The sequence below is a fragment of the Rattus norvegicus genome, chromosome 1 (genome assembly GCF_036323735.1).
Source record: "Rattus norvegicus strain BN/NHsdMcwi chromosome 1, GRCr8, whole genome shotgun sequence".
Classification (NCBI taxonomy): Eukaryota; Metazoa; Chordata; class Mammalia; order Rodentia; family Muridae; genus Rattus; species Rattus norvegicus.
Window position 1 is genome coordinate 109648603 of NC_086019.1, and position 26101 is coordinate 109674703.

General features: G+C 39.7%; 1 protein-coding gene across 2 annotated transcripts in view; it reads left to right on the plus strand.

Annotated features, from left to right (window-relative positions):
* Positions 1-26101, plus strand: part of Nell1 (neural EGFL like 1) — an 864397-nt gene that overhangs the window by 803141 nt on the left and 35155 nt on the right. Inside the window, 1 exon segment of one of the 2 annotated variants that reach the window (NM_031069.2) lies at positions 23632-23772. The exons of the other annotated variant lie outside the window; for it this stretch is intronic. Within the exon segment in view, the coding sequence (NP_112331.2) occupies positions 23632-23772 (141 nt within the window). 2 annotated transcript variants of the gene reach the window in all.

A 26101-nucleotide genomic window follows, 5' to 3' on the forward strand; every position in this document is an offset into this window, starting at 1 on the left:
CTTGCTAAGCCACGGCTTAGTGCCACAGGCAGAGACACCACAGACCTTCTCCTCTTATTCCCCGAGAAGGCCCTAGGCAGTTTTCACTGTGCATCTGTCATTCTCACTTGCTAAAAAGAAGAGATAAATATGAAAAGGATAGCCACGGTTCATTATCCACTGAACACATTATTTCTAGGCTCCCTGTTGGGTCTCTCTGTATTTTTAGCCTTCAATCTACCTGTTCCACCTGATATTAGAACTTTGTAACTTAAAGTATAGTCCCACACTATAAAGAGAATCAGATACTTAAGACCATATTTGAACAGAAGCAGAGTCAGGATTCAAACTCAGTACTGGGAACTCAGTACATGAAATTGAAATGCATGGACAATCATTAACAACACAATTTTAGCTAAAAACTTTTCTAGTATTAGAACACTAGAGGCTCACAAGGCAGGAGGTTCAGAGTGCCCTCAAATAGTCAAATTGTTGGCATATTGCTGTCATATTATAGACAAACTGTTAAATGTGGTAACTGAAAAAAAAACTTAAACTTGCAGAAGTGCCAAGTCACAATAACAATACATCTAGGTGATTGACAATAGATTTTTCAGCATGAGCATTGTGAACCAGGAGGAAATAGAATGATCTATACAAAAATCTGAAGGAAGATATTTGTAACTCACAGGACATTATACCCAGCAAAGCCATCCTTTGAAAATGAAAGAGAAATAGACTTTCCAGGACAAATAAAACCTAGAAGTGCTAACCACCAGAACGGCTTTATAGAAGATTCTTAAGACAGTCTCACATCCAGAATAGGATAAACATAAACATGATTATTACAACACAATTAATTCACTAGTAAAGGATACATACACAAGAGAGAAACAGAAATGAATTAATCCTGACCCATTCACTAAAGCCACAAAGATGAACAGTAAGACAGGAAGACTAAAAAAAAAAGCAATATTAAAAATAAACAAAGAATGTAATAGAATGGTAAGAATCATTCATTATATATCTCTCATGACATTAAATATAAATGGACCCAATACACCAAATAAAAAGATATAAACTGTTTTTTGTGTTAGTTATTTTACTCATTTACATGGCCAAATAACTTGACAAGAAGCAATGGGAGGAAGGGAGGGAGGAGAGTGGCACATCGTCTAAGGAGATGTATTTTATTGTGGTGGAGAAGACATAGCAATGGGTATTTTCTATGGTGATGACTTGTTTCTGTTTGATGACTTGTTTAGATATCAGATCAGGAGGCATATAGTTATGGCCAGAATTAGGCTAGGCTATAAGCATATTGACATACCCTAAGGGTCTATCCTGTCAGCAAGGTCCGGATCTAAAGGTTTTCCAGCATCCCAAAGAGTCAAAGCTGCCGAAGACCAACTTCTCAATCGCATGAGCCTGTGTATATCATTGCATATGCAAACCGCAGTGCTGAATGAATGGCTATAAATTCAAGGCATAGTGATGTGTTGCCTGTAAGAAATTCTAAATTAAATACATGGAGATAGAAACTGAAAGAGTGAAAAATGGCATGGCTTACCAAAAGCAACACAGAGAAACTAGCAGATCATACAAGACAGAATTAAGGACAAGAACTATAATAGTAAATATAGGACACACCTTTTCTGTTTCTTCCCCCTCATCATGTCCCCTTCTAATAAGAAATGCATTTCCAATAATGTTGGCTTTGATATTGTATTGTGCTCTGTAGCATGCTAATCTAAATTTTGATATGATATTGAGGTTCAATCCCATGAACATGCATACTTAAAACTCAGAATTTATGAGTATATATAAGGAGAATTTGAATATATTATAAATATAAAACATTAATCTTTTAAAAATATTCTTGGAGATAAATAAACTGTTCCTCAGTTTTACTTAACTTCATTCATAAAAAAGTGTTGTGAGAGTTCAGTATAGGTTACATATCAGTATTAATGAGTGAGTACGTATTGATAACATTTCTAAAAGTATATTTTAAAGGCTTATTTTTATTTTATATGTATTCCTGTTTATTTACATGTATGTCTGTATACCACATGTGTGCCTCATGCTCAAGGGATCCAGAAGAGAGTGTTTGATCTCCTAGAACTGGAGTTACACACAGTTTGGAGCTTGCACATGAGTACTGAATACCAATCCCAAGTGCTCTGCAAGGTCAGCAAATGCTGTCAATCAGTACAGCCTCTCAGAATTGTCTTTTACAATGTCATGGACTTGTTGCTTCTTTATTAGAATTAAAAGAAGAAAAACTGAATAGTAGGTAATACACCTATGAAGTTTTTTAAAAACACAGAAGAAAATATTCAAGTCATCTCAAATGGAAGACACTTAGAAAACAATTTTTAGTGATAGAAAAAACAAGAAGTGCAAACTGACAGGAGCTGTCTCCTGAGAGGTTCTGCCAGAGCCTGTCAAACACAGAGGTGAATGCTAGTAGCAAACCATTGAACTGAGAACAGGGTCCCCATTGGAGGAATTAAAGAAAGGTCTGAAGGAGCCGAAGAGGCTTGCAACCCCATAAGAACAACAATGCCAACCAACCAGAGCTCCCAGGGACTAAACCACTACCTAAAGAGTACACATGGACTGACCCATGGCTCCAGCTGCATATGTAGCAGAGGATGGCCTTGTTGGGCCATAAAGGGGGGAGAAGCCCTTGGTCCTGCAAAGACTGGACCCCCCAGTGAAGGAGAATGTCAGGGGGATGGGAAGGGGGTGGGTGGAGAGGGGGAACACCCTTATAGTAGAAGGGGAGGGGGATGGGATGGGGGCTTATGGACAGGAAACTGGGAAAGGGAATAACACTTGAAATGTAAATAAAAAATATCCAATAATTTTTTTAAAAAAAAATCCAGTCATGACACTAGTTGGATGTACATCTTTAACAGAAAAAGAAAAAAAATACAAAAACCGTATCTTAGCAACTGAGCGAGAAGACCACCATCAGAACTCTGTAACTGTTACCACATCTGTGTGACCAACCCATGACATCTTCAGAGAGCTAATACAGCCAAGCACACAATCTGGGTGCTGAGAACTGAACTGCAGTCCCAGGAAAGAGCAGCAAGCGCTTTTCACCATGGAACTACCTCTTCAGCCCCCATAGGAACCTTAGGTAAAAATGACATGGAGATTCCAATTCACATTCAATGTGGTGACACATACTAGAATTTTTTTTTAAAAAATGATACATTAACAAGATCTAGAGCAAAAGAGATTAAAATGTGTAAGGATTTAGCTGGTGCTATAAATGAGATGCCTTTGAGGGAGTCCTTGCTGATTGATTCTAGGTCCCTCCCCACATAGTCTTGGACCAACTCTTCTATTTTAGTAAAACCCTCGAGAAACTATACATGTAGAAAGAACACTGAACAGTCTTAGCCACAACTTTTGGTTCATATTGCAACATCTTAGAGCTAAATTTCCATGAAGGAAGAAATAGAAGTGGAAAATATCACTGAAAACAGACACATTTGTCTTACTCATTTTAAGGTGGGTAAATGTCAAAACAATACTGAGTAAAATGGGGTATGTATGGAACATGACCCCTAGGGGCCATTTTAGATATGCAAAGCAGTGGGAGCAGGGTGATGGGAAGGGGGGCAGCCAAAACTGACCATATGAAAATGCCATGGGAAACCTGCTGGTTTGTGAACTGGCTAAAAATGTAAAATTATAAAATGTGAAACAACACCTCAGCTCATTTTGAAGGAATCTTACGTGGAGAATAGGCAAGAAAGCAGTTGAGAGGCCAAGATAAACATGGCACTCTTGTTTAAGGACTTTTTACCACTTGGCATCGTAATCAGCTGGGGTTTTTGTTTGTTTTGGTTTTTTTCTTTGTAGTGTTAAATAACCTTTAAGTCAAAGCATGGACATAGACATAGTTCAGTCATGTTACTTTGTCTCAAGAGACATTTGGGAACAATATAGGTGGAATTATAGGTGGTGGTGGTAGTTATGGATGGTGGTGATGGTGAGGGTGGTGGTGGGGGTGGTGGGGGTATGTGTGTGTGTATGTATGTCTGTGTGCTTACACGCATGTGTGTGCATGTACACATCTGTGTGTGCATATGTATGTGCACATGCCTACATATCTGTGTGTGTGTGTATGCATGTGTGTGCATATTTGTGATGTATATGTGTATATTCACCGTAATTGATACAATCTTGCATCTTGACTTTTACTAAACATCAGCATCTTCTCTTGCAATGAATCAATCCTCAACATATCTAATTAAAGAAATATTACAAATATTACAGAGCATCATACAGATAAATCATAGTTTATTTAGCTAAAGTTGTCTTATTATTAAAGTACTAAAATATAAACCTGGTGAATTCTAGGAAGATGTAATCAGGCGGGTTTACATTGGGTCTTTAACTGTATCGATAGTGATTAATCTGCTTAACTAGCTACAGTTAAAAATGTATAGCTCTTTTTTTATGTTATTGTTGAAAATGTAAACTGTATGTAAATATGAACAGGAAAGAATTACTAGTCTTGTCATGGTTCTCTTGTTGATTAAAATTAATCTCCAAACTCTGGAGTGTTCCTAAATCACTGATGAATTATATTGTTAAAATGTGTCTTTTTCGTCGTATTAGGAGAGGCAGCAGGTGCATGTAGGCAGTGATCACAGGTGAAAGTGACTTTCACATTGAAAAGCTTGGGAATCAGGGGCTAATTAACATTTCTGTATTTTTATTGAATGACAAGTCCCATCAGCCCAACAGGTATAGTCCAGGAGGACTCTAGGTAATTTTGCAGTGTTGGTAAATGCACGGCTAGCTATGTCTTGTTTGCAATTATGGATCATAAGCTGTAATAGATGCCTTTTAGAAGCAGTATTTATGAATGTGCAGAGAACAGTGGCTGTATTCAGTAAACACCATAAATAACCATGCAGCAGTGGCGTGTAGAATCCAAATGCAATTTAGATCTGCTCTGTGGAATTGGTAAAGTGTTTTCTTAAAGCAGGGCAGGGCAAGTTCCCATTTCTGCCCTTCAGTTGAATTGTGTGGAGAGATGAAGAAACGCCCCGCTGAATCCCCTTTCCTGTTCTTTCTCTTTCCCTATGAACATATCCTCTGACTGTGTTAAAATAGAAGCATTTGCTGTGGGCCATGCCTCCGCACAGTTTGGGGGACATTGCAAACCTATTGTTTGTATCCGAATCTCCCCTATGTCATGATCTAGTGTGGCAGCATTGTGACATTTGTGGTATGAAGTTTTGGAGCATAAGGAAGTATATTTATGGTTGCGGATCACCTCCAACCCCATTATTTCTCATATTGGGCTTTTCAGTACTCTCAGGAATTTCGTACTCATTTCCCACCTATACTCTGTGCTTTGAACATGTTACCCTAAGCTTCCTCTTTATTATGTGACCTGCCCTTGATAAAAGCTCTCATTTTTGTCTAATTCTGAGCTGATGCACTAGGCTATTTTCCTCCTGCTTTTAAGAATAGATTTAATTTAATGTGCCTTTGTTATTTCCATGATTTGCTTCATAAATTTTTAGACTATGGAAAGGTGCCATCATGCTGTATATATTTCCTTCTTCCAGCTGTGCAAATTTCATGAGTTAGATGTGCTTTTATCTTTTTCTCTGTAGATTTATAAAATAATAATAAATAAATACTTATAATATCTCTGTTACCGGGCTGTTGAGAAAATAGAGTTTCTACCACCGTTAATACTAAAACATTATCACAGTATTCACTCTAACAGGTTCCTCCTTCTGTTAACCATTCCGCATGGCTTCCTACAATTTTATTCTATTTCTGTTCTAGTGTGAGGTATGATTTAGCTCAATTTATCACCTTGAGCTTAGGCAAAGCCTTTTCCTGGAAGACGCAGTGACGTAGACACAAGGCCTCCATTCTAATGACAAGAGAGGGAACAGTCGTGTGGTTGTGATTGTTATCTCATAGTAGTGGAAGCTATGAAGAAAACATTGCAGGGCAGGGAAAAGATGAAGCTCCCCTTAGACTAACTGTCCAGAAAAGTCTTCGAGATTCTGAAATTTGAGTTGAAAACTGTATAGTGAAAGGACATGGTTGTGTCTATTAAGGACATTTTACGGAGTGTGAACAGTTATAACAAAGGCTCCAAATCTCATGATGGATCTAAGTAAGTTTGATGGTAGATCTGACCAGTGTGACTATGCCAGTATGAACTTTATAACGTGGTGACATTGAAGTTCATCGCAAAACTCCTGTTAGAAGCCAGATTGGAAGGGTGCTGGTGTTGGACAAAATATCATATTGTACAAAACACGAAGCTATACTATAATGAGGTAAAATAATATTTGGAAGGACCCAGGTGAGCCATCACCAGAATCAAACTCCATCTGCACTTTGTGTCCTCTTTGGTATTACCGTGTGGCTGTTGTCCTCAGGCTTCAGAAGCATACTGTGGAGGTATCTATCCTAGTGAGCTGATGGCTACTTGCATGAAGCAGTCCCAGAGCTCAGAGCTAAGAATATAGGTCACAGTAGACACTCTGCCATTCTCAGGGAACGTCTACCTCCTGCTTAACACCAAACTTGCCTTTTCCCCGACTCTACCACCGCAAAGGCATGCTAGCACTCTCTGCTCGAGAATAAGAGCTAACCATAGGATGAGAGACAGCAGTTGGTGAGGAGCCACTGCGCTGACCTCATCCCATTGGGAAGTCATCACTCAAAGATTGTCCTGTACACTCCATCGTTGAAAAGCATAACATCGCAGCTTTAGTTTCATATTCAGTGCATTTGATGAGTAAGAATAACACAAACCTGTCCAGTATTTTCCTTTTGTATATGTGTATTTCCCTTATGAAATATGAACTCCACAGAGGTAGAAGCTCTCTTAATTAGTCTTATCCACCTAAAATTTCAGGGAGCAAAAGAAAAGTTGTGTTAATCTACTAGACTTTGCCAGTATGCATTTCATTTGATAGTCATAGGTATTTATCGAGCAAAGTTTGATTATCTTTTCATTGCGTATCATTCACTTAGGTAGTTTTGCCTGAATGTATGCCCCTGCATGTGCGTGCATCAGTGAGTAAGGGTGCAATGTGTGTGTCTATGTGACATGGGTCAGACTCGGGTAGTCTTCCTAAGGACTGCTGTCTTGTATTTTTGAAACAGGGACTCAGTGTCTCTAGCCTGAAACTCATTGTTTCACCTTTCCTCCATGGCCAGAATATTCCAGGAATCTACCTATGCCTGTCTCTCAGTTCTAGGATTACAAGCGCCTGGCCCATGTCCAGTTTGTATATGAGATAAGGTGGGGATGTGGGGTCTGAGTATTGAGTTTGGTCTTCTTTGTCAATTAACCGTCTCCCCAGCCCAAGATTTGTTATCTTTAGGTGGAAGTCAAGGAAAGCCAGAATTAAAATTGCAAAGGCGGTAAGTGATAGATCTATGATTAGATCCCCAAACTCTCTAAAAATTAAACCTATATTACTAGAAAAAGCAATCTGAATAGATAAATGCAAAATCCACTCATAGGCCACCCTACAGCCCAGCCTAAAGTCCCCCAGCAGAGCAAACGCCTGCAGTACTGCTACTGCTTCAGGGCTTGACTGACACGGCATATATGACAAACAGTTCTGGTCATTTCAGGATAAGAAAATTAATTGAATAGTACCTGTTTGCCTAATCAAAAGAAGCATTCAATCTGATTGGACAGTAATTTATTCTCAAGCAGTCAGACCACCATTAGTTAAAGTCTGGGACCCCAGGCAGCCCCACTGAAGCTTTATAGAAGAGGTATTTGCCAATGACAATCAGCCTATCCCCGCTGTTCAATTAGGTTTTGATTTGTAATTCCCAACCTTCTAGCACAATTTTACTCAGTGAATTGTAGTCAACGCCATAGGAAAAATTAAATGCCTGTGAAATAATATTTGAGTAATCAAAAGGGAAGTTAAATGCAAACTGTTCCCTACAGTTAGAGGATTAGAGTTTATCCAGAAGTAATATGGAGCTGAGATCTTGTAAAGAAATCTTTTCTATGGGTATGTCTGTCGAGGTTTGTACATTTGTGGAAATGCAGCATTCATGACTTTTTACATTTGTGTGTGTGCGTTTGTTTGCGCACGTGTGTGTGTGTGTGTGTGTGTGTGTGTGTGTGTGTGTGTGTGTGTGTGTGAACATCACATAGATATAATGCCCGAGTGGTCAGAATTCAGAATCGAATGCCCTGTAGCTGGAATCGTACACTGATGTGAAGCACCATGTAGTGAACTGAATCCATGTCCTTTGGAAGAATGGCACGTAGTACTCTTAACTGCTGATCTCTCAATCACTCTCAATCACTGTTGGTGACTGAATAACAAAACGTATGTGCCTTTCCAGAGCATCACAACTCTACGTTTTTGTTTTTACTATTCTACTTGAAGGCATGCATCTTGCCCAACTTTACAAAATGTAGCTGTACTTAGAATGACTGAAAAGGATCAACTAGAAAGGGAGGAGACACAGTGCAGAAGATGGGTCAGTGTCCGAATCAGCTAGAGGATGTCATGTGATTAAGCCAGAATAGGAAGGACTGAGCTTTGTGACTTAAAAAAAAAAAAAAAGGCTGATCAGCATGGCTTAACACAGAGCTCAGTACTCAACTGCGGAACATTTCCCTTTATGTATGATGATGACGCAGTTAGCATTCTTTCTTTCTGATGAAGAGATCAAGATAATACTTAGTTCTATAGCCAGTGAGGTATCAAGATATCAGGTTCTGCAGCTGGTAAAGGGTGGGACCAAAGTTCAGACTTTGTTGGAGCGGGAGTCCAGAACGCATTCTAGACTTTGGACTTCCTCAGTGAATGTAAAAAGTGTTAAAGGCTTGAATAGTGATACCTTCATGTACCTGTGGTCACAGGACAACCAAGACTGAACACAGTGGGTTATAGTCACGTGATTTCTTATTTTATTCAACTGAATAAAATAATCTGAAATGAGGACATAAGTCTTTGCTAAAATATTAATTTTAGTGAAATATTCATTATAAATGGTTTTTTATTGTAAATGATTGTTCTGGCAATGACAATTGGATAGTAATATATGATTAAGTGGGATGTTCTGAGTCAATTAATTAGGTCCTGTCATCTTGCAAATTTTAAAGGTAATACATTAGAGATATCAGTTTTATTAGTCTGCAAGATAAAATTTAATTAGCATAACTAAATTAAACTGTTAATTAAATTATTTGGCACAATTTTTTACTTAAACTTTTATGTACATTTATTATATCAAATGAGTTGTAATGAATCCACGTTTTACAAATTGCTATAACAGAAGAGGGTTAGACCCAGAATGCTTTCAAGTTTATTTCCCTTGTTAAAGCCAGGGTAAAGATCACAACCTTAGATGTTTAAACTTGCCAAAGAAGAGTGAAATGTTCCAGTACAGGCTGCTCCCCGGTGGAGATCCAGATATCATGTAAAGGAGGCATGTTTCTCCTCACCCACTGTTGCTGTATTTGCAGTCAAGTGGTGAGTTGTCAGATCTCTCTGTGTGTCTTTCTCTCTGTTTCTGTCTGCTTTTGTCTCTGCCTCTCTGTGTCTGGGTCTCTCTCTCTCTCTCTCTCTCTCTCTCTGTCTCTGTCTCTGTCTCTCTCTCCCTCTCCCTCTCTCCCTCTCCCTCTCCCTCTCCCTCCCCCCCCCTTCTCTCTCTCCTTCCTATTCTGAATCTTGGTTTCTCCTAAGAACACAATTTCTGTACAATACCTTCAGGTTACTCACTCTTCTGTGGCAGGGAAATTAGGTCTTAAGGATCTAGTCACAGCAACGAGACAAAGTCTTTGGAAATGATACCTCCCCAATCCACGTCAACACAAATCACTTGTGATTATCTCTCTTTAGTTTGTTTTTAATAATGCTTTAGAAACATCCTTATACCAGAGTCATCATGGAGCCCACAGAGAGCCTCCTGTGGGCACTATGCTTCTACCTCATTCTGAAAGTTTTCTGTCGTACAAGCAAGGGAAGCAGAGGGAAATAGCACAGAATGCTATTGAGACAGAAAGTGAGAGCACAGTTGGGACACAGGGGTTGCCCTATAAATCATCATCTCACTGCAAGGTTCTGCCTTCTTTCTCTTATGTCTCTAAGTTCTGGAGAAGTAACTATCTCCATGTAGGTCATGACAAATGAACCCTAAGATTGGAGGGGGAAGTACTTACCTAGGCTCCAGGAGCTCACCAGGGCTCCCACAGCTTTGTCTCTGGGCCTTGGTCACATTATATTTTAAAAATTATAACTTTATTTTTGAAAGTATAAAATATTACATCCCTGCCACAAACCGTCCCATACACACCCACCCTTGCTCTTTTTCAAATTCCTGACCTGGATATTTCCAAATAGATAAATACAACCTGCCCCATCTGAATAATGTTACTCGTGTGTACATTTCCAGGGAAGACCATTTGGTATTGGATAACCCACCTTTCTTCTCTGGGGAAAACTATTTCTCCAGCTCTGAGCGTTCCTCAGCTGCCCTAGTTCTTTGCAAAGGGTCGAGTTGTGAGCCAGCCCCTTATGCAAGCTAACAGTTTAGCAAGTCTATCCGTGTAATCCTTGACATTTACATTGGAAGGGAGAATTTTAGTTCAGCAGTGTTTAATTCTCTTGGGATTAGATCCACACAGATCCTGAATGAGAGAACACTCTGACTGTAGGTTCACATGCCAAGATGGACCTGATGGCCTGCCCTTCTTTCATGACAGGCCACACCTAAAAGAGTGGTTTAGGGACCCCATGATCTGACTTTGATTTCAAAGGTAGAGCCTTATCTGGAGACTGTGAGCAGAAAATTGGCTCCTGCAATTTGGTTCACTACAGTTTAGAGAGGGAAGCAATCGAAGTTCTACTGGTCTGAGTGAGCCGCTAGCTTCCTGCAGAGCCAGCTCTGGAAGGTTTCTTAGCAGTCCTGTAGTTTCTTCAGGACTCTTGACCTGATGTTTTCCCCCCAAGGAAGAATATGTAACTATGTGGGCCTCCCTTCAAACTCTATGAGGTTCTCTAGGGTAGAGGCCACATGCATAGTCACTTCTGATTTCACAGGAGAATAAAGTAGAAAAAAATTAAGCAACATTGCCCAGTAAAGAAAAAGGGGTATAGGTCACTAGGTAAACCAATCTATTTTTCTTATGGAAAAATAATATCCACAGAATAAGGCAGTGACCAGTACGCCTCAGTCTTGCCATGAGGACTAAACTCAATACTGGAGTACTTAACGGGCATGTTCCTTCTTTTTCTTATTTGCATTTATCAAAATTAGTATTTATCAAAGTCCCCTGGAATGTGTTAGGGGATAAAGAAACTCTCACTTACAACTTAATATGTCTAGCTCATATACTCTTCCACTCTTTAGACTGGATTAAACCCCCTCCAGCTAGCCAGTCTTAGGCCAATTACTTTTTCAGTCCTTAATTTTCCTCCATGTAAACAAATAGTGGGTTCAGTTTCTCAAAAAAAAAGCATATATGTTTGCTGAAAATATATTTCATATATCCTACACTATGTGGTAACAATGGATAAAAATAACTCTAATAGCAAAATTTAACCAGTGAACCTTCAACTGTTGTGGGAGGCACTTAGGACTCACCATTTCCTGGCGATATTTCCTGGGTCTGTATCCTACCTGATCCATGTATATCACAGTGCTGAAGTCAGGCACTTGAGAGGAGCTGTTGGTTCTACAGAGGTTATCACCAAAGGGCTTACTCATCTCTGTTCCATCCCACTTCCTGTAGCTTAAACTGGCAGGAACCTGCCTGTTCCAGATGCCTTTAGTGTTTCTCAAGGTGTGGTTAAATGGATCCACAGGAAGTAACATTCTCCCTCAGGGTGCTCTTGAAGTTACTTGGTTCTGGTCTAGCCTTTCCATGCCCCTGTGCTGAGCTATCGCCAACCTCAGTTCTGAATCCTTTTGAGTTTTATCACTCTTGGAAAGACATTTAAAGCAGAGACACCTGAAATTCTGCATAGCTGCACCCCAGTACGAGAGTCCTACAGACTCTTTTCAAGTGTGACTTTAGTTTTCTCAATTTCTTTTCCAACTCACCAAAGAGAAAAAGACACTTATTTCGTCCTTTCAAAATTGCAAATTATAAAACTTTTTTTTTGATTTTGACAAATAGAGCCTTTTACTTTCTTTCCACCATCTCAAAATAACTTTTTCATTACGATGTCTAGCACTGAACAACATAAAAGGATTTTTCTCTGGGCGTAATCCACTGGTGACATACACAGCAGTGCTTTCTAAAACTCCTGACTTAAATTCTTCATTTTTCAAGGAGGGGCTAAAGCTTCTCTGTTTTGTTTGGAGGTAAATTATCTCATTTATCATGTCTGCATAAATACCACCAAGATGAATAATGCAAGCTATTGGAATAATCAAAGTAAAATATGTGGACTTGTCCTTAAAGGGACAGGTTTAGCATCTTGCCTGAATAAATTAAAAGAGAGGTTGTGTCCCTCCCGTTGAGTACGAAAATAAAGCATCAGCCAAGACAGGTTCACTATCATCTCACCCAAGGATTCTGAAGTTGATAAAGAAACCCAGAGAGACTTTTATCATTGCTTTGACAAAACTCTTCACATGAGCAACATAGGGAGGGAAGGTTTGACAGCCTGTCATGATGGGAAAGGCATGGGGGTAGGGGTATGAAGCAGCTGATCATAGCATATCTCCCACAGTCAGAAAACACACACATACACACACACACACACACACACACACACACACACACACACACACACACAGAGAGAGAGAGAGAGAGAGAGACTCAGAGAGACAGACAGAGACAGAGACAGAGATACAGAGAGACAGATAGAGAAGGAGGTTACTCCTCAGATGACTTTCTCTTTCTATTCAATCTAGCGCAAGCCATGGGGTGGTGATGCCAACATTTAGCATGGCTCTTCCTCTGTCCATTAACCCAATCTAGAAACTCCTCCCAAGCATGTGAGGAATTTTTCTCCAAGGTGATTCTAGATCCTGAGAAGTTGAGGATACATATTTGTCATCATACTCAGCATTCAATGTAACCATATAGAGGAAAGCAAAACATATCCATGTTTAGATCTACAGTTTGATTGAGAGGCAGCATGGGGAGTATAAAGAGGGACAGTGGGTTATGAAATTGGGGAATCAGAAAAAAAAGTGGTTGCAGACTCAGAGGATAAACAAAGCTATGCAGACAATCTGATCTGCTTCTGGCTTGTTTTCTTAGCCCAATTAAATAGAAATAAGAAATAATTGTAAGAAATGATAGTCTTTAATTGGCTTTGATATCATAAAATTTTACAATATGTAGTTCAATGTTTGAGTCAGCAATTCAGTAGTGTCAAAGAGGTCATTCTATGTGCCTTCTTTTCTTAGGCTTTATTCCACAGTACAAGATGGCTATACCACTAGACATCATGGCCTTCATTCAGCTGGTAAAACAGAGTAAAGCTGTGAGAATTCTCTTAGTATTCCATGAGAGCCAACTCTGCTTCTTATGCCATAGTCATCCAAGGCATCTTGCCTTTTTGTATTATATATTTTTATTTACATTTCAAAGTTATCCCCTTTCCCAGTTTCCAGTCCATAAATTTCCTATCCTATTCCCTCTTCTTTTATGAGGGTGTTCCCCCACCTACCCACCTACCCATTCCCACCTCCCCACTCTGACATTTCCTTACACAGGGAGGTTGAGCCTTGGACCAAGAGCTTCTCCTCCCATTGGTGCCCAACAAGGTTATCTTCTGCTATATACGCAGCTGGAACCATGGGTCTGTCCATGTGTACTCTTTGGATGGTGATTTAGTTCCTGGGAACTCTGGTTGGTTGGTAAATTTGTTCTTATGGGGTTGCAAGCCCCTTTAGCTCCTTCAATCCTTTCTCTAACTCCTCCAATGGGTCCCTGGTTCTCAGTTCAATGGTTGACTGCAAGCCTCTGGATTTGTCAGGCTCTAGCAGAGCCTCTCAGGAGACGGCTATATCAGGCTCCTGTCAGCAAGGCTCCTGTCAGCATGTACTTCTTGGCATCAGCAATATTGTCTGGGTTTAGCGACTGTATGTGTGTAGGCTGGATCCCCAAGTAGGGATGTCTCTGGATGGCCTTTCCTTCAGTCTCTGCTCCAAACTTTGCTTCCATATTTCCTCCTATTAATACTTTTGTTCCCCCTTCTAAGAAGGACTGAAGCATCCTCACTTTGGTCATCCTTCTTCATGAGCTTCATGTAGTCTCTTGTCTTTCATTGGCTAGAACTTGCTATCTAGCTATCATATTGCTATCTAGACAAATTGCTAGGAAAAAGGAGCAACTACTTCATCCCAAAGTGTGGTTCCCAGGATAATTCTAAGAAGCTTAACAAAATACAGCTAGTAGACTTATCCTAAGAATCTCTTCTTTGGTAGTTGTGGCTTGATTAAATTAATTTATATTATATTTTTGGTGATATTCTTTTTATCAAAACTTAACAAATTAAAAGAAGTTAGTTTGAAATCCTAGATTTGTATCAATACTGTTAGTATTGTAGTTTTTCCTCCCATTTCTCTCCCAGCAAGCTCAACTTGCCCTGTCTTCCCAGGCTCTCTCCTTGATTTCTCAGATCCAGGTTTACATTCTTGCCCTCCTGAAGTGGGCAGCTCAAGCAACCGTTCACCTAAGTCAGTGTTACAGCGCTCATACTTGAAAATCACCTCTCATATATTTGATTTGTTCTTTCCTTCATGTGAGCTGATGTACACACTTTGTGTTATTCTACCTCGGTTGATGTGATTTCATTGTTCATTTGAGTATTTTTTTGTAAGTCCTTAATATTTTTCAATATTTCTTTAAAGTTCTGCCTGATAAATGTGACTTCTAGGTAGGAGGGTATTTGGCTTCTTTTTATCTATTTCTCTTAGGTGAATCCTATTTTCCTTTATCTTTCTCTCTTTAGTAATTTATTAGCATGCATTGAAATTGTGTCAGCCATTTATAGAAGTAGAAATTTCATCCGAAGGGTTTATTTTAATTACAATAGACAATTAATTTTCCCAAATCAAAATTCGGCTTCCTCTTTCAACTCATTTACACAGAAAGCTGATAGTAATTGGCTGAGTCCTCTTAAGGTTAGCAATGAGCCTTAGCCATGGGAGGTGACGAAATGAAATGTCCTGGAGACTCTGAGATATCGTCATTAGCATGAACTGTTGATTCAAACAGAACTCACTGTAGTCCACATTCCAGTGCCATTCAGATATTGTGCCACTGCATTACTACCATACATTTAAGTGTCCAACTTCAAATCACCCAGGAAGCATTCTGAAGATCAAATAAAGTCATAAACATAAAGTGCTTGCCAGGAAACCTTAAACATTCTGAATTATTAATAAGCTCAGGCTTCTCTCTCCTTGATAAAAAAAACAATTTCAAGAAATACAACGTATCATAAAACTGAATTGATATTGGAGCTAAATGGAGTAATAGAGCTGTTAGAAATTATAGAATTCAAAGATGAGAAAAGATTCCTTGAATTAAAACTGGTGCTTGGCTTTTAAGTTAGAAACAATTATTTCCAGGAAATGAAATTGCTTGTAAAATTTATGTACTTAAATCAACACTCCACAGAGTAGTTTTATAGTAAAAGCCTTTGATCATTACAGATAAATAGTACAATTCAGATCACATATTCATACTGTGAAGAGGTAAATTTGTATAAAGAGAATCTTTGTCATTACTAGAACACTGTGACAAAAAGAAACACAATTGAGAATTTTTAGCAAAATTTCAGTTTATAAGACCTTCAGTGTCCACAGTACTAACACCCCCATACACCCCTTATGTCTAACCATCAAGAAAAAACAGCTCTTTTGTTTGTAATGAAAAAGAAGCTCCAACTTTTATTGCTGAGAGAAAGAAAAACCTTTTCCTTTACTGTGATTCTTTTGTTTTTTCATTTTTATTAACTTGAGTATTTCTTATTTACATTTCGATTGTTATTCCCCTTCCTGGATTCCAGGCCAACATCCCCCTAGCCCCTCCCTCTCCCCTTCTATATGGTTGTTCCCCTCCCCATCCTCCCCCCATTACCACCCTCCCCCCAACAATCATGTTCACTGGGGGTTCAATCTTGGCAGGACCAAGGGCTTCCCCTTCCACTGGTGCTCTTACTAGGCTATTCATTGCTACCTATGAGGTTGGAGCCCATGTCACTTACGGTTCATCAGTAAGTAGTCACCTTGTTTGACTGGAAGAACTTTCATGGACATCTAGTGTTAAGTAGAACAGTGGTTGTACAATTTTGTTCAATTAAATCTTTGTTTTTTATACAAATGAAAGAATTAATGTGTCGACTTGGCATGTATGACTGCGCTAAGCTGACTCCATGATCAGATCTCTGATCAGCTGCAGCTGTTTGAGTTAAACGTCTTTGTGGAATGGGTTTTGAGAATAGTGTGCTGTCAATATAGCAAGGGCTGTATCAAAACAGTTGAGAAAGACTGGGTATATCAGGGTGTAGTCCAATTCTGTGTAGTGGATCAGTTATCACATGAGTGTGTTTTGTTTGTTTTGATAGGCTTAGAGACAGGATCTTTTAATGTAGCCCTAGGCGTCCTGGAAATTGCTATATAGACCCACTGGCCTCAAACACACATAGATTTGCCTGCCTCTGTCTCCCAAGTGCTGGGATTAGAGCACTGCTGCATGAGGCTTGCTACTCTTTCAAAATATCCCATGACACTTTCAAGTCTATAGAAAAATCTTGTTCTATGTAGCAATGCTGGAAGTCAAAGACAAAGGTTCTGCCATAGTCAACATGGGGCTCCTAAGGTTTCCAAACTATGTGCTTGAATGAGCAGATGAGCATAGCATCGGGGATGCCCTGAGACGTGTTTATAGGCTGTATTGGAATACCATTCCTTATACCCGCTGGGTAGATTTACCCCCTTACCTATAAAGTACTCAAGACAAACCACGGGAACCCAGGAAAGTAGCTGGGAAACCTTGTTTCTGCTGAGGGGTCTCTGAGCTCTGGGTTCAGTGCAGTCCTGGGTTTTAATTTAAATGCTTGCAGCAATTTGATGGTTCAGACTTTACTTTCACAAATTTACATAACATTGGTGAGATGATTCAAGTTTTAGGGTCTGTTGAGTATGGAGTCATAATTTTTTGATTAGAAGATACAAAAAATACTTTTAAAAAGTCCAGAACATACTTCTTATGCCCAACTAGTTTCCTGACTTTGAGTTGATATTTTTATCTTTTTCTTTTTTGAATTCATAATATAATTACCATTCTATGTTCCATTTCCTTTGTTCAATAACTCTCCCTTACTATCTGTCAGATTCATGGTATTTAGTGTTATGTATGTGTGAATTAATAAATATATAAATACAACTCACCCCAATCTGCATAGCGTTGCTTCAGTGTATATGTCTCTAAGGATGCACACTTGGTATCAAATAACGAATTAGTGTGCTCTTCCCTGGGGAAGACTCTTCCATGATCTAAGCATTCCTTTGTTGTCTATGTTTTTGGTCATGGCTGTTCCTTTTAAATTGGAAAATTCACTTTTCTTGTCTGCTATGTTTTTTTTCTTGTTTTATGTTTGTTTGTTTCTTTGTTTGTTTGCTTTTACAGTCCAGTCATTGCCCCCTCCTGGTCCGCCCTCTCATAGTTCCCACTCCAGTTCCTCCTCTCCCAGTCTTCAAGAGGATGTTCTCCCCACTCGGCTCTACCAGGTCTCCCCACGCTCTGTGGCCTCAAGTCTCTCCAGGGTTAGGCTCATCTTTTCCCAATGAGGCCAGACCAGACAGTCCTCTGCTGTATATGTGTCAGTGGCCTCAGACCAGGTCATTATACTGCCTGGTTGGTGGTTCAGTGTCTGAGAGATCTCAGAGGTGCAGATTAATTGGGACTGCTGGTCTTCCTATGGGGTCACCCTCCTCCTCAGCTTCTTCCAGCTTTTCCCTAATTCAATCACAGAGGTCCCTGGCTTCTGTCCAATGGTTGGGTGTAAGTATCTGTGTCTGTCTCAGTCAGCAGCTTGTTGGGCCTCTCAGAGGACAGCCTCCAGGAGGTCCTATCTGTAAACACAACCACAGCATCAGTAATAGTGTCAGGCCTTGGAGCCTCCCCTTGAGAAAGATTCCAAGTTGGGCTGGTCACTGGGTCTTTCACTCAGTCTCTTCTCCATTTTCATCCCTGCAGTTCTTGAGCAGAGTGTCTGGATATAAAATTAACAACAACAAAAAAAAATCATTATTCTACTACATTTTAACAGTGATATCATCCTACAATTTTTATGATAGTATTGAATAAAAATATATTTTAAGAGTTTTGTGTTCTGCAGAAGTATGAAGTTCTACTTTGTTATTTTCATCCTACAAATCAGAAAACATGGTCTTGGAAAATTTAAGCAATAAAGTAATATGTTGACGAGCAGAAATTATAAGCCATCTATCACTAAAGCCTATAGTCATAGCTTTGGCTCTTTTTTTTCAATATTCTACCAGGCTTTATTCCTACAAACCAGAAAGCCCATCTTCATAAGCAGAGATGGTGCTATGCTGAACACCCAGGAGGCATCTAGTAAACTTTTATTTTTGTTGCTATTTCCTAACTGTAATTTTGCTGCTGTTGTGAATTGTAATGTAAATATCGATATGCAATCTTCAAGAGGTCGGGACTCATGGGTTCAGAGCCGCTGTTCAGCATATTGAGTCACAGCTACACCATGAGCTTCACACAATTAGTGTGAAATACAAACTTGTCCTTTTCATAAAAGATTTTAAGGATCAAAACTATAGTTAATGGTAGAGTGCACAAGGCCCTGGGTTAAATCTCCAGTAGAAGAAAAAGGAACAGGAACAGGAACTGGAACAGGAACAGGAACAGGAGGAGGAGAAGGAAGAGGAGGAGGAGAAGGAAGAGGAGGAGGAGGAGGGGGAGGAGGAGGAGGAGGAGGAGGAGGAGGAGGAGGAGGAGGAGGAGGAAAAGAAAAAGAAGGGGAGAAAGAAAGAAGACAGAAAAACCTCTGAGAAACATTATTGACTACATACATTTTCACCCACAAATTTCAATAGAGACCAGAAGGAAAAGAATAGATTAACAGAGTGTGACTTCACAAGAACCAAGTATTTACAAAGGGCACCCTATTAGAAATAGAAAATGCACCCTATTATATATCCCCCCAAATATTTAATATATCACTTAGGACATAAAAAAATCCTTGAATGCTCATTCACTTTTGTGGTCACTAAATATCTTAATACATAAGGAATGTTTACTGAGACTATTTAGAGCTCTTTTTGTCTCCTACTTTATTTCTTTTAAACCTCCAAAGATTAGAAATGGACATAAAGTGTTAATCAGAACCTAAATGGTATCTGTCAAAGTTAAATAATGCATGATCCTTAAAGTAACCCCACTGCACTTAGTTTTAAGAATTGGCCTCATGTCTAGTCATTCGCAAACAGCAGCAATGGTGTAGTATTCCCAATCTGTATGGTGGCACTGCTCAATCTTTTAATTCATGATACTAATGTTATAACTTTCAATTACTTGCTCGTCCATATGTTCATTAAGTACTTTCCCATTGCTTATCATTCAGTTGCTCAGAATGAATGTAAGCCTAAATGAGATTCTCCCTATCCCTATTCTTGGGACAATGGCATTTGAATGACAGATGCAAAGGGAAATGTTCGTTAGAGCATGATGTAGTACACCGTATATGTCCAGAGACCCTGAGCCGCTGGGGGAGGGAGGAGCTAGAGAAGGTGATATTGGCTGAGCATTGAAGAAATCTTGGACATAGTTTCTCTTTCTTAGTTTTGAACTTCTAGATTTTAGCAATCATGATACATTCAACTCTGCATCTGTCACAATACTAAATAATTTTTACAGATCTTTGTCACATAATAGTCAGAGAATTGAAAAGTGCATTGTCTTTGCCTAAACCATCCCTTCTGGGCTCATTGATATGATGATGATATTATGACTGATGCAGACTCAGACATAGCTAGATTTTTCACCATGGCTCAGCAAAGCACCCTGAACAATAATGTTAGTTTGTGTAGCTCACAGGGATATAAATACCATGAGTTCCAGCCCCAAATATCCCACCGCATCTGTTGGGTATTTTTTTAACCCCTTTCTCACCTTTTCAGATCTATGCTGGATTAAACTGAGATTTAGACAAAATCCTGGGTCTTACTAGTGGAAATAAAGTGTCTGTTTCCTTTAGGATGACTGACATGCTGACAGCCAGCTACTCTTACAGTAATTCATAAGAAGTCCTCCAGCAAGAAAGTTAGATTCCACAGTAAACTCATGGGGACCCCACTCCCACAGCATCTGTCTTGTTTGTTTTGCCAGCAGTAAAGTCCTGACTGGGAAAAACAAGCCGCCACAGACAAGGACAGTCCTGGCTCTGCTTCGGAGGAATCATCATTTGTAATTTGTAAGGACCCAGTGTGGCTGAGATCCCTGAATGTTTTCTATATTTGGAGCCATGGTGGCTGCATTGAGCAATGCACAGAAGTGATAACCAGCGTTGTGAGCATGACCCACATGCATGCTCCAGACCTGCAGCAAGGGTGCAGATAGAATGGATTTCTGGCTTTAATGCTTCCTTTGCGGAGGCCATAAAGACGCAGCCTTACTACCCTGTACCTGTGCATGATCTGTAGCTGGGCTTTGCAGACTCCCAGCATCTGCTGTGGGGAGGGAACTCCAGGGCAAGGAGATTATCATTGTCTTTCTCATTCCCAGAGGAAGCTAGAGGTTCTTCAGGGTTCTAGGGACAAGGTTGCAGAACTTAGTTGAACATCCTTCGTGCTGTAAGAGTTCATGTTTGTCCTGGTTTACATTCTGGTACTATGATGAAACACTTCTACAGAAGTCATTTGGGGAGGAGCAGGAATCATGTTGCTTATCCTTTCAGGTAATGGTCCACCATTGAGAATAGCCAGGCATGCGTCTGATGCAAAAACCAATAGAAGAAAGATACTTGGTACACCCTTGTTGGCTCTCTCTCAGGCTTCTGTCAGGTAGCTTTCATACAGCCTAGGACTACATAGCTAGGGATGACACTGCCTATATGAATTAATAATCAAGGTAGTCTCAATATGATTTGAGCAGTCTCTGAATTGAGATGCTCTTTTCTGTTGATTGACTCTAGACTGTATCAAGTTGACAAGTAATGCCTATCAGGTCAATTGTGACCATAGATACCTTGACTCTTCTAAGGCTTTAGAAACAGTATTGGTCTCATCATTTTATTTTAGAAATCAACAAAGTGTTTGCACATAGTTTATCCTGAGTCTAGAAATTTCCCATAGAATTTAAAATGGAAGTGCCATCATTGTCATCGTTATCATTATCCTCATGATCAAATCAGAGTCTTACTATGTTGCCTTGGCTGTCCTGAAACTCACTGTGGAGACCAGGCTGGCCTCAAACACACATATTCCCCTGAATGGGCCTAAATAGTGCTGGGATTTAAGGCATGTGTTGCCACAGCGGGCTTTGTGAGGTTATTTTAAGGTCACATTATTCATCTTCTAAACCTGAAATTGAAAGGGAAGGGAATTTAAACAAGGTTTTTCATGGACAGGGCAAGATAAATGATTGTTTTGCTGTTTGAGACTCCTTACTTAGCTTTCTATCCCCACTTTCCCTAAACGCTGAGTTTGGTGAGGCAGCTGTTACTCAGAGATCATGTCCACTTTTCTGAGATATTTGTAAATGTCACAGGTAGAATTTCTTGCTATTCCCATGGAAAGGTTTGTCTTTCACCATTACACGAGGAAGTAATTTCCGCAAAATCAATCTTCTGGTTACATCTGGTATTTCCCACTGCCTTGTATTTAGAAAGCAGAAGGTTGACTCTAGCCTGAGTGATCCTTTCCCTTGTGAACTGAGACCCTATCCTATCTCACTTCTCTTCATTCTCTCTCTCTCTCTCTCTCTCTCTCTCTCTCTCTCTCTCTCTCTCTCTCTCCTCTCCTTCCTTCCTTTCTTTTCTTTCTTTCTTTTTTTTTTTGGAATTTTAATCTGTTTACCGCCTCCATGTGTAAAATTTGGTAAGTGACAATCAAGATTGAGTGTTGGGAACTCATTTCAGGGGATTGACATAAATGCACAAGCAATCTAACTGTAGTGTCTGAAGAATGCTCAGAAGGATTAGGCTCTGGCATGCAGATGCCCATTGGGGCATCCTGTAAAAGGAGTGCATCCTGTTCAAGCTCTCGATAGGGCAGAGCTGGTTCTGTGGAGTCTTAGGAGCTCTTAGATTCAGCTGCTTTCTCTCTTCACTCAGCTGTCATGAAGTGCCAGTCTCATATTTCAGGCTAGGTCCTTTTCTCAAGGCACAACTCAGGCTACGAAGAAATAATGGGACTAGACTGACCCTGAGCTGACACCTTCGACAGGACTCGTTGAAAGAAATCCATGGTGCATTCACTCATTATGCTTTATACTCCTGTATTAATTAAATTTATGTTCATATATTGCCATACTTCAGATATCTCCAGGAGAACGAGGAGAAGGGTTTTATCCAGCAGTGGCTAGCTTCCAAGAAATAATTACCAAGAGGGATTCTGTTGGAAGGATCCAGCCCTGCCATGACAATCAGCAGCCAGCTTCTGCCCAGTTTAGCTCAGGGGCAAGCCTCTGGGCTTAAAATTATGTGCATGATTCAGGTATTTGCTGATTATGAAGAATCAGACCACAGAGAAAATAAGCAAAGCTCAAGAGACTTTCATTCGTCAAGATTATGTGAAGAACAGGGATATCAAAAATATGTATGCTAGTACATCAGCATGTTGTCATCCCCAGATTGTTTGCCCCAGAGGCACAATCCTTGAGATGTTAAAAGTTTCCCAAGAGAAATCATTTATCAATGGAATACCTTTGGATAATGGGGTATAACTTTGCATGGTGGTGGTGGTGGTGGTGGTGGCAGCGGTGGCGGTGGCAATGTTGGTGTGTGTCCTTTCTCTGTCAGGGGAATAAGAAAATTCTAGATATTTCATCTATCCCTTTGGACTCTGCAGAAGCAGTATGTTGCTTTGCTACCCTGATCAACACTCAGTATTTAAAGATAATCCTTTTGGTTAAATTAACGAATTTTCAAGTTTCCTCATTTTATAATTCATGTGTGTGTAAAATTATATGTTTAAACATTTATAAATCTTGGGACTTATGAAAGGTCAGTTAGATCACTCATAGTATGGGATTCCTTGAGCTCATCTGTTCTTAAATATTTTCAAAGAACACACAATAATGTCTAGAATTACTAATTTAGAAACACTGATTCTGAGATCAGCTGTTTATCCAACAGCCTGTGCTGTCAGTTCAGATTTTCGTTATTCAGATACTCACCAAGAATGCGCAATTATAAATGGCTCAGTGACTATGGGCATTTCTTCGTAATGTATGTGAAAAGGTACTGGTGCTTTCGAAAAATTTTGGATTCTGGGGTGTTACATTTGGTTCTTTCTGTGACTTTTATTTTAGATGGTGCGTCAGCTGTAATTGATATGTTGACATATGTGGACACAAGCATGTTTGAGGTATTCACTGAAAGGTTAGTGTTGGAAGACACTAATGTCCCGGTGGGCTTGTGTTTTTCTCTGAGACAGATATTGATGAATGCGCAGAGGGATTCGTTGAATGCCACAACCACTCCCGCTGTGTTAACCTGCCAGGGTGGTACCACTGTGAGTGCAGAAGCGGTTTCCATGACGATGGGACCTACTCACTGTCCGGGGAGTCCTGCATTGGTAAGCAGCTCTCAGAAAAACCCTTCACCTGGGGTTGAATTGCTTTGCAACTCCATGTGACCACTCACTGGCTAAATTCATCTGTTTTCAAATGTTCTTCCCCTATAATTTAGATACTAGGCCAAAGATTTTAGAGGGTGGCATGGTGGGAATTTTATACCGCATTAGAACAGTCAGAATCTGACTCTATGTGCTAAGGGTGTTTAGTTCTTTCTCTGTAAGAGCCTGGAAAAGAGATGATGTCTTTGGCAGTTGGAGAAGTTAACAAGTGGAAAGGGCTCTAGATTTAGAATTAGAAAGTGTAGCCTCAGTTCAAACTCTTAGACATGTCTACTCTATGATCCTTCATCTGGGTATGTGTAAAAATAACAATACTGCATGTGTCTTTTCAGGACAAGGCTGAGTGTCTGTCTAAAATTGTGAGCTTTGAACTGGTGCCTGCATATAATGTATTTTGTGTTAACCTTTTTCTGTTGTTCTTTGTGAGCATCTTTCTAGTTTTCTCATGGCCCCCAAGCTTTCTGGTGGCAGTGTCCCTGACTACTTCCTTGCTTCATCTCCTCTGTGTGTCAGCCTGTTTGCTCTTTACAGGCTTTGAGCATCACAGGGAGTTTCTTGGTTTGTCTTTCCTGTCCTATCTGGCACTTAGCATAACTGCCTCATCAAATCTTCTATAGGCACAGTTTGACTATTATTAAATACTCTGTATTTGATTTTCCCCAAGGACTTCATTATATTATATATTTGTATCTTAAGTATTCATTAGGACATATACAAACATATTTTTAATAGTCTCTTGTCTAGAAATATACAGGCTCTTAGGAGGTAGAGACCTTGTTTCTCTTTCAATACTGTACCTGCTGCCTCTAGAGACAATACAGCTATGTCAAATGATTGAAAGAACAGACATTCAAAATATATGAGGTCATGTGTATTTTCCATTTGACTTGACATAGCAAAGTCTATAGATTGTTCTGCAAGGCAAAAGATGTTAGATTCTGCAAAACCACCTTAGACATTTCTGAAAAGAAATTCAATGAGAACCCCCATTGCACCCACCGTGCATCACATCTTCTGGGGATATATCGTGAACAAGTAGAAATGTCTATTCTTAAGGGATTTGTGAACTGAAAACTTGGAATCATAATAACAGAGCTTAGTGGCAGTGAAAATTATCACACTTAAATAAGCCCTAAATAGCATAATCTACTAATGCGTGCTTTTAAAAGTGTATGCTGTTCCTAAAACAACCTTTAAAATAAAAAAGGTGGCTTTGCAAAATGGACTCAGCTATGCTTTCCCTCCCAGACAATGGTTGAAGTACGAACATTAGAATCTAAAAATGTGGCCATTTAAAGCTTTTAGAAGAATAGTTTCATCATTTTATATCATTTTTGTCAGATGGTGATGATAACACCTGCTATATTCACTTCATCAGAAACTCTACAGTGTTGACACAATAAAGAATAGCACTCTCACAAGACGTATTTTTATCTATAAAATATTCAAGATTTGTCTCTTTTTCCCAAAGTGGATCGTGTGATCCAAGAAGTGAGGGGTACCAGGAAAACGGAGTCACCATACACAAGAGACTCACTGGTAGTAATTGTTTTGTTTTGCTATTGGTACAATGCTGCCCAGAGACTGGGACACCTAATACCTTGTGCTGAGTATTATCAGAAGGTTCCAGTGACCAGATATGGTATTCTGTTTTGATCAATTATTAGGAGCCTGTGATTCTCAGTGCCGATGTTGAAGTTGTAAGCAGCTGGTGTGTGTGTGTGTGTGTGTGTGTGTGTGTGTGTGTGTGTGTGTGTGTATACATTCATGTGCATCTGTGCATGATGTGCAGGTATGGAGATGTGGGTGTGTGCATGTGTATGTGCAGGTGTGGAGAAGTGCATGTGCATATTCATGCATGGAGATGTGGATGTGTGTATATGGAGGTATGCACGTGTACATGCAGGTGTGCAGAGGAAAGACATTAGTGTTTGTCTTTCTTCTGTGATTAGTTTCATCTTATTATTAGGACAGGATTTTGCACTGAACCCAGAGCAATGCAACTCTCTAGTTGGCCAATGAGCTTCAAGGATCCTTCTATCTTTGTCTTTACCTGGCATTGGGTTACGGATGTGTCTCACTATGCTAGAATATTACATGTGTGCTAGGATCTGAACTCAGTTTCTCATGTTTGTCGGGTAGATACTGTACTGCTGAAGTATTTCCTCAGTCTTGAAACTGCTTTTCTATGCATGCATAGCGGTCTGTGTTATCAGGTGAAACACTACATACTTACTGATGGCATGCAGAAAGGATAGTACTCTGGACA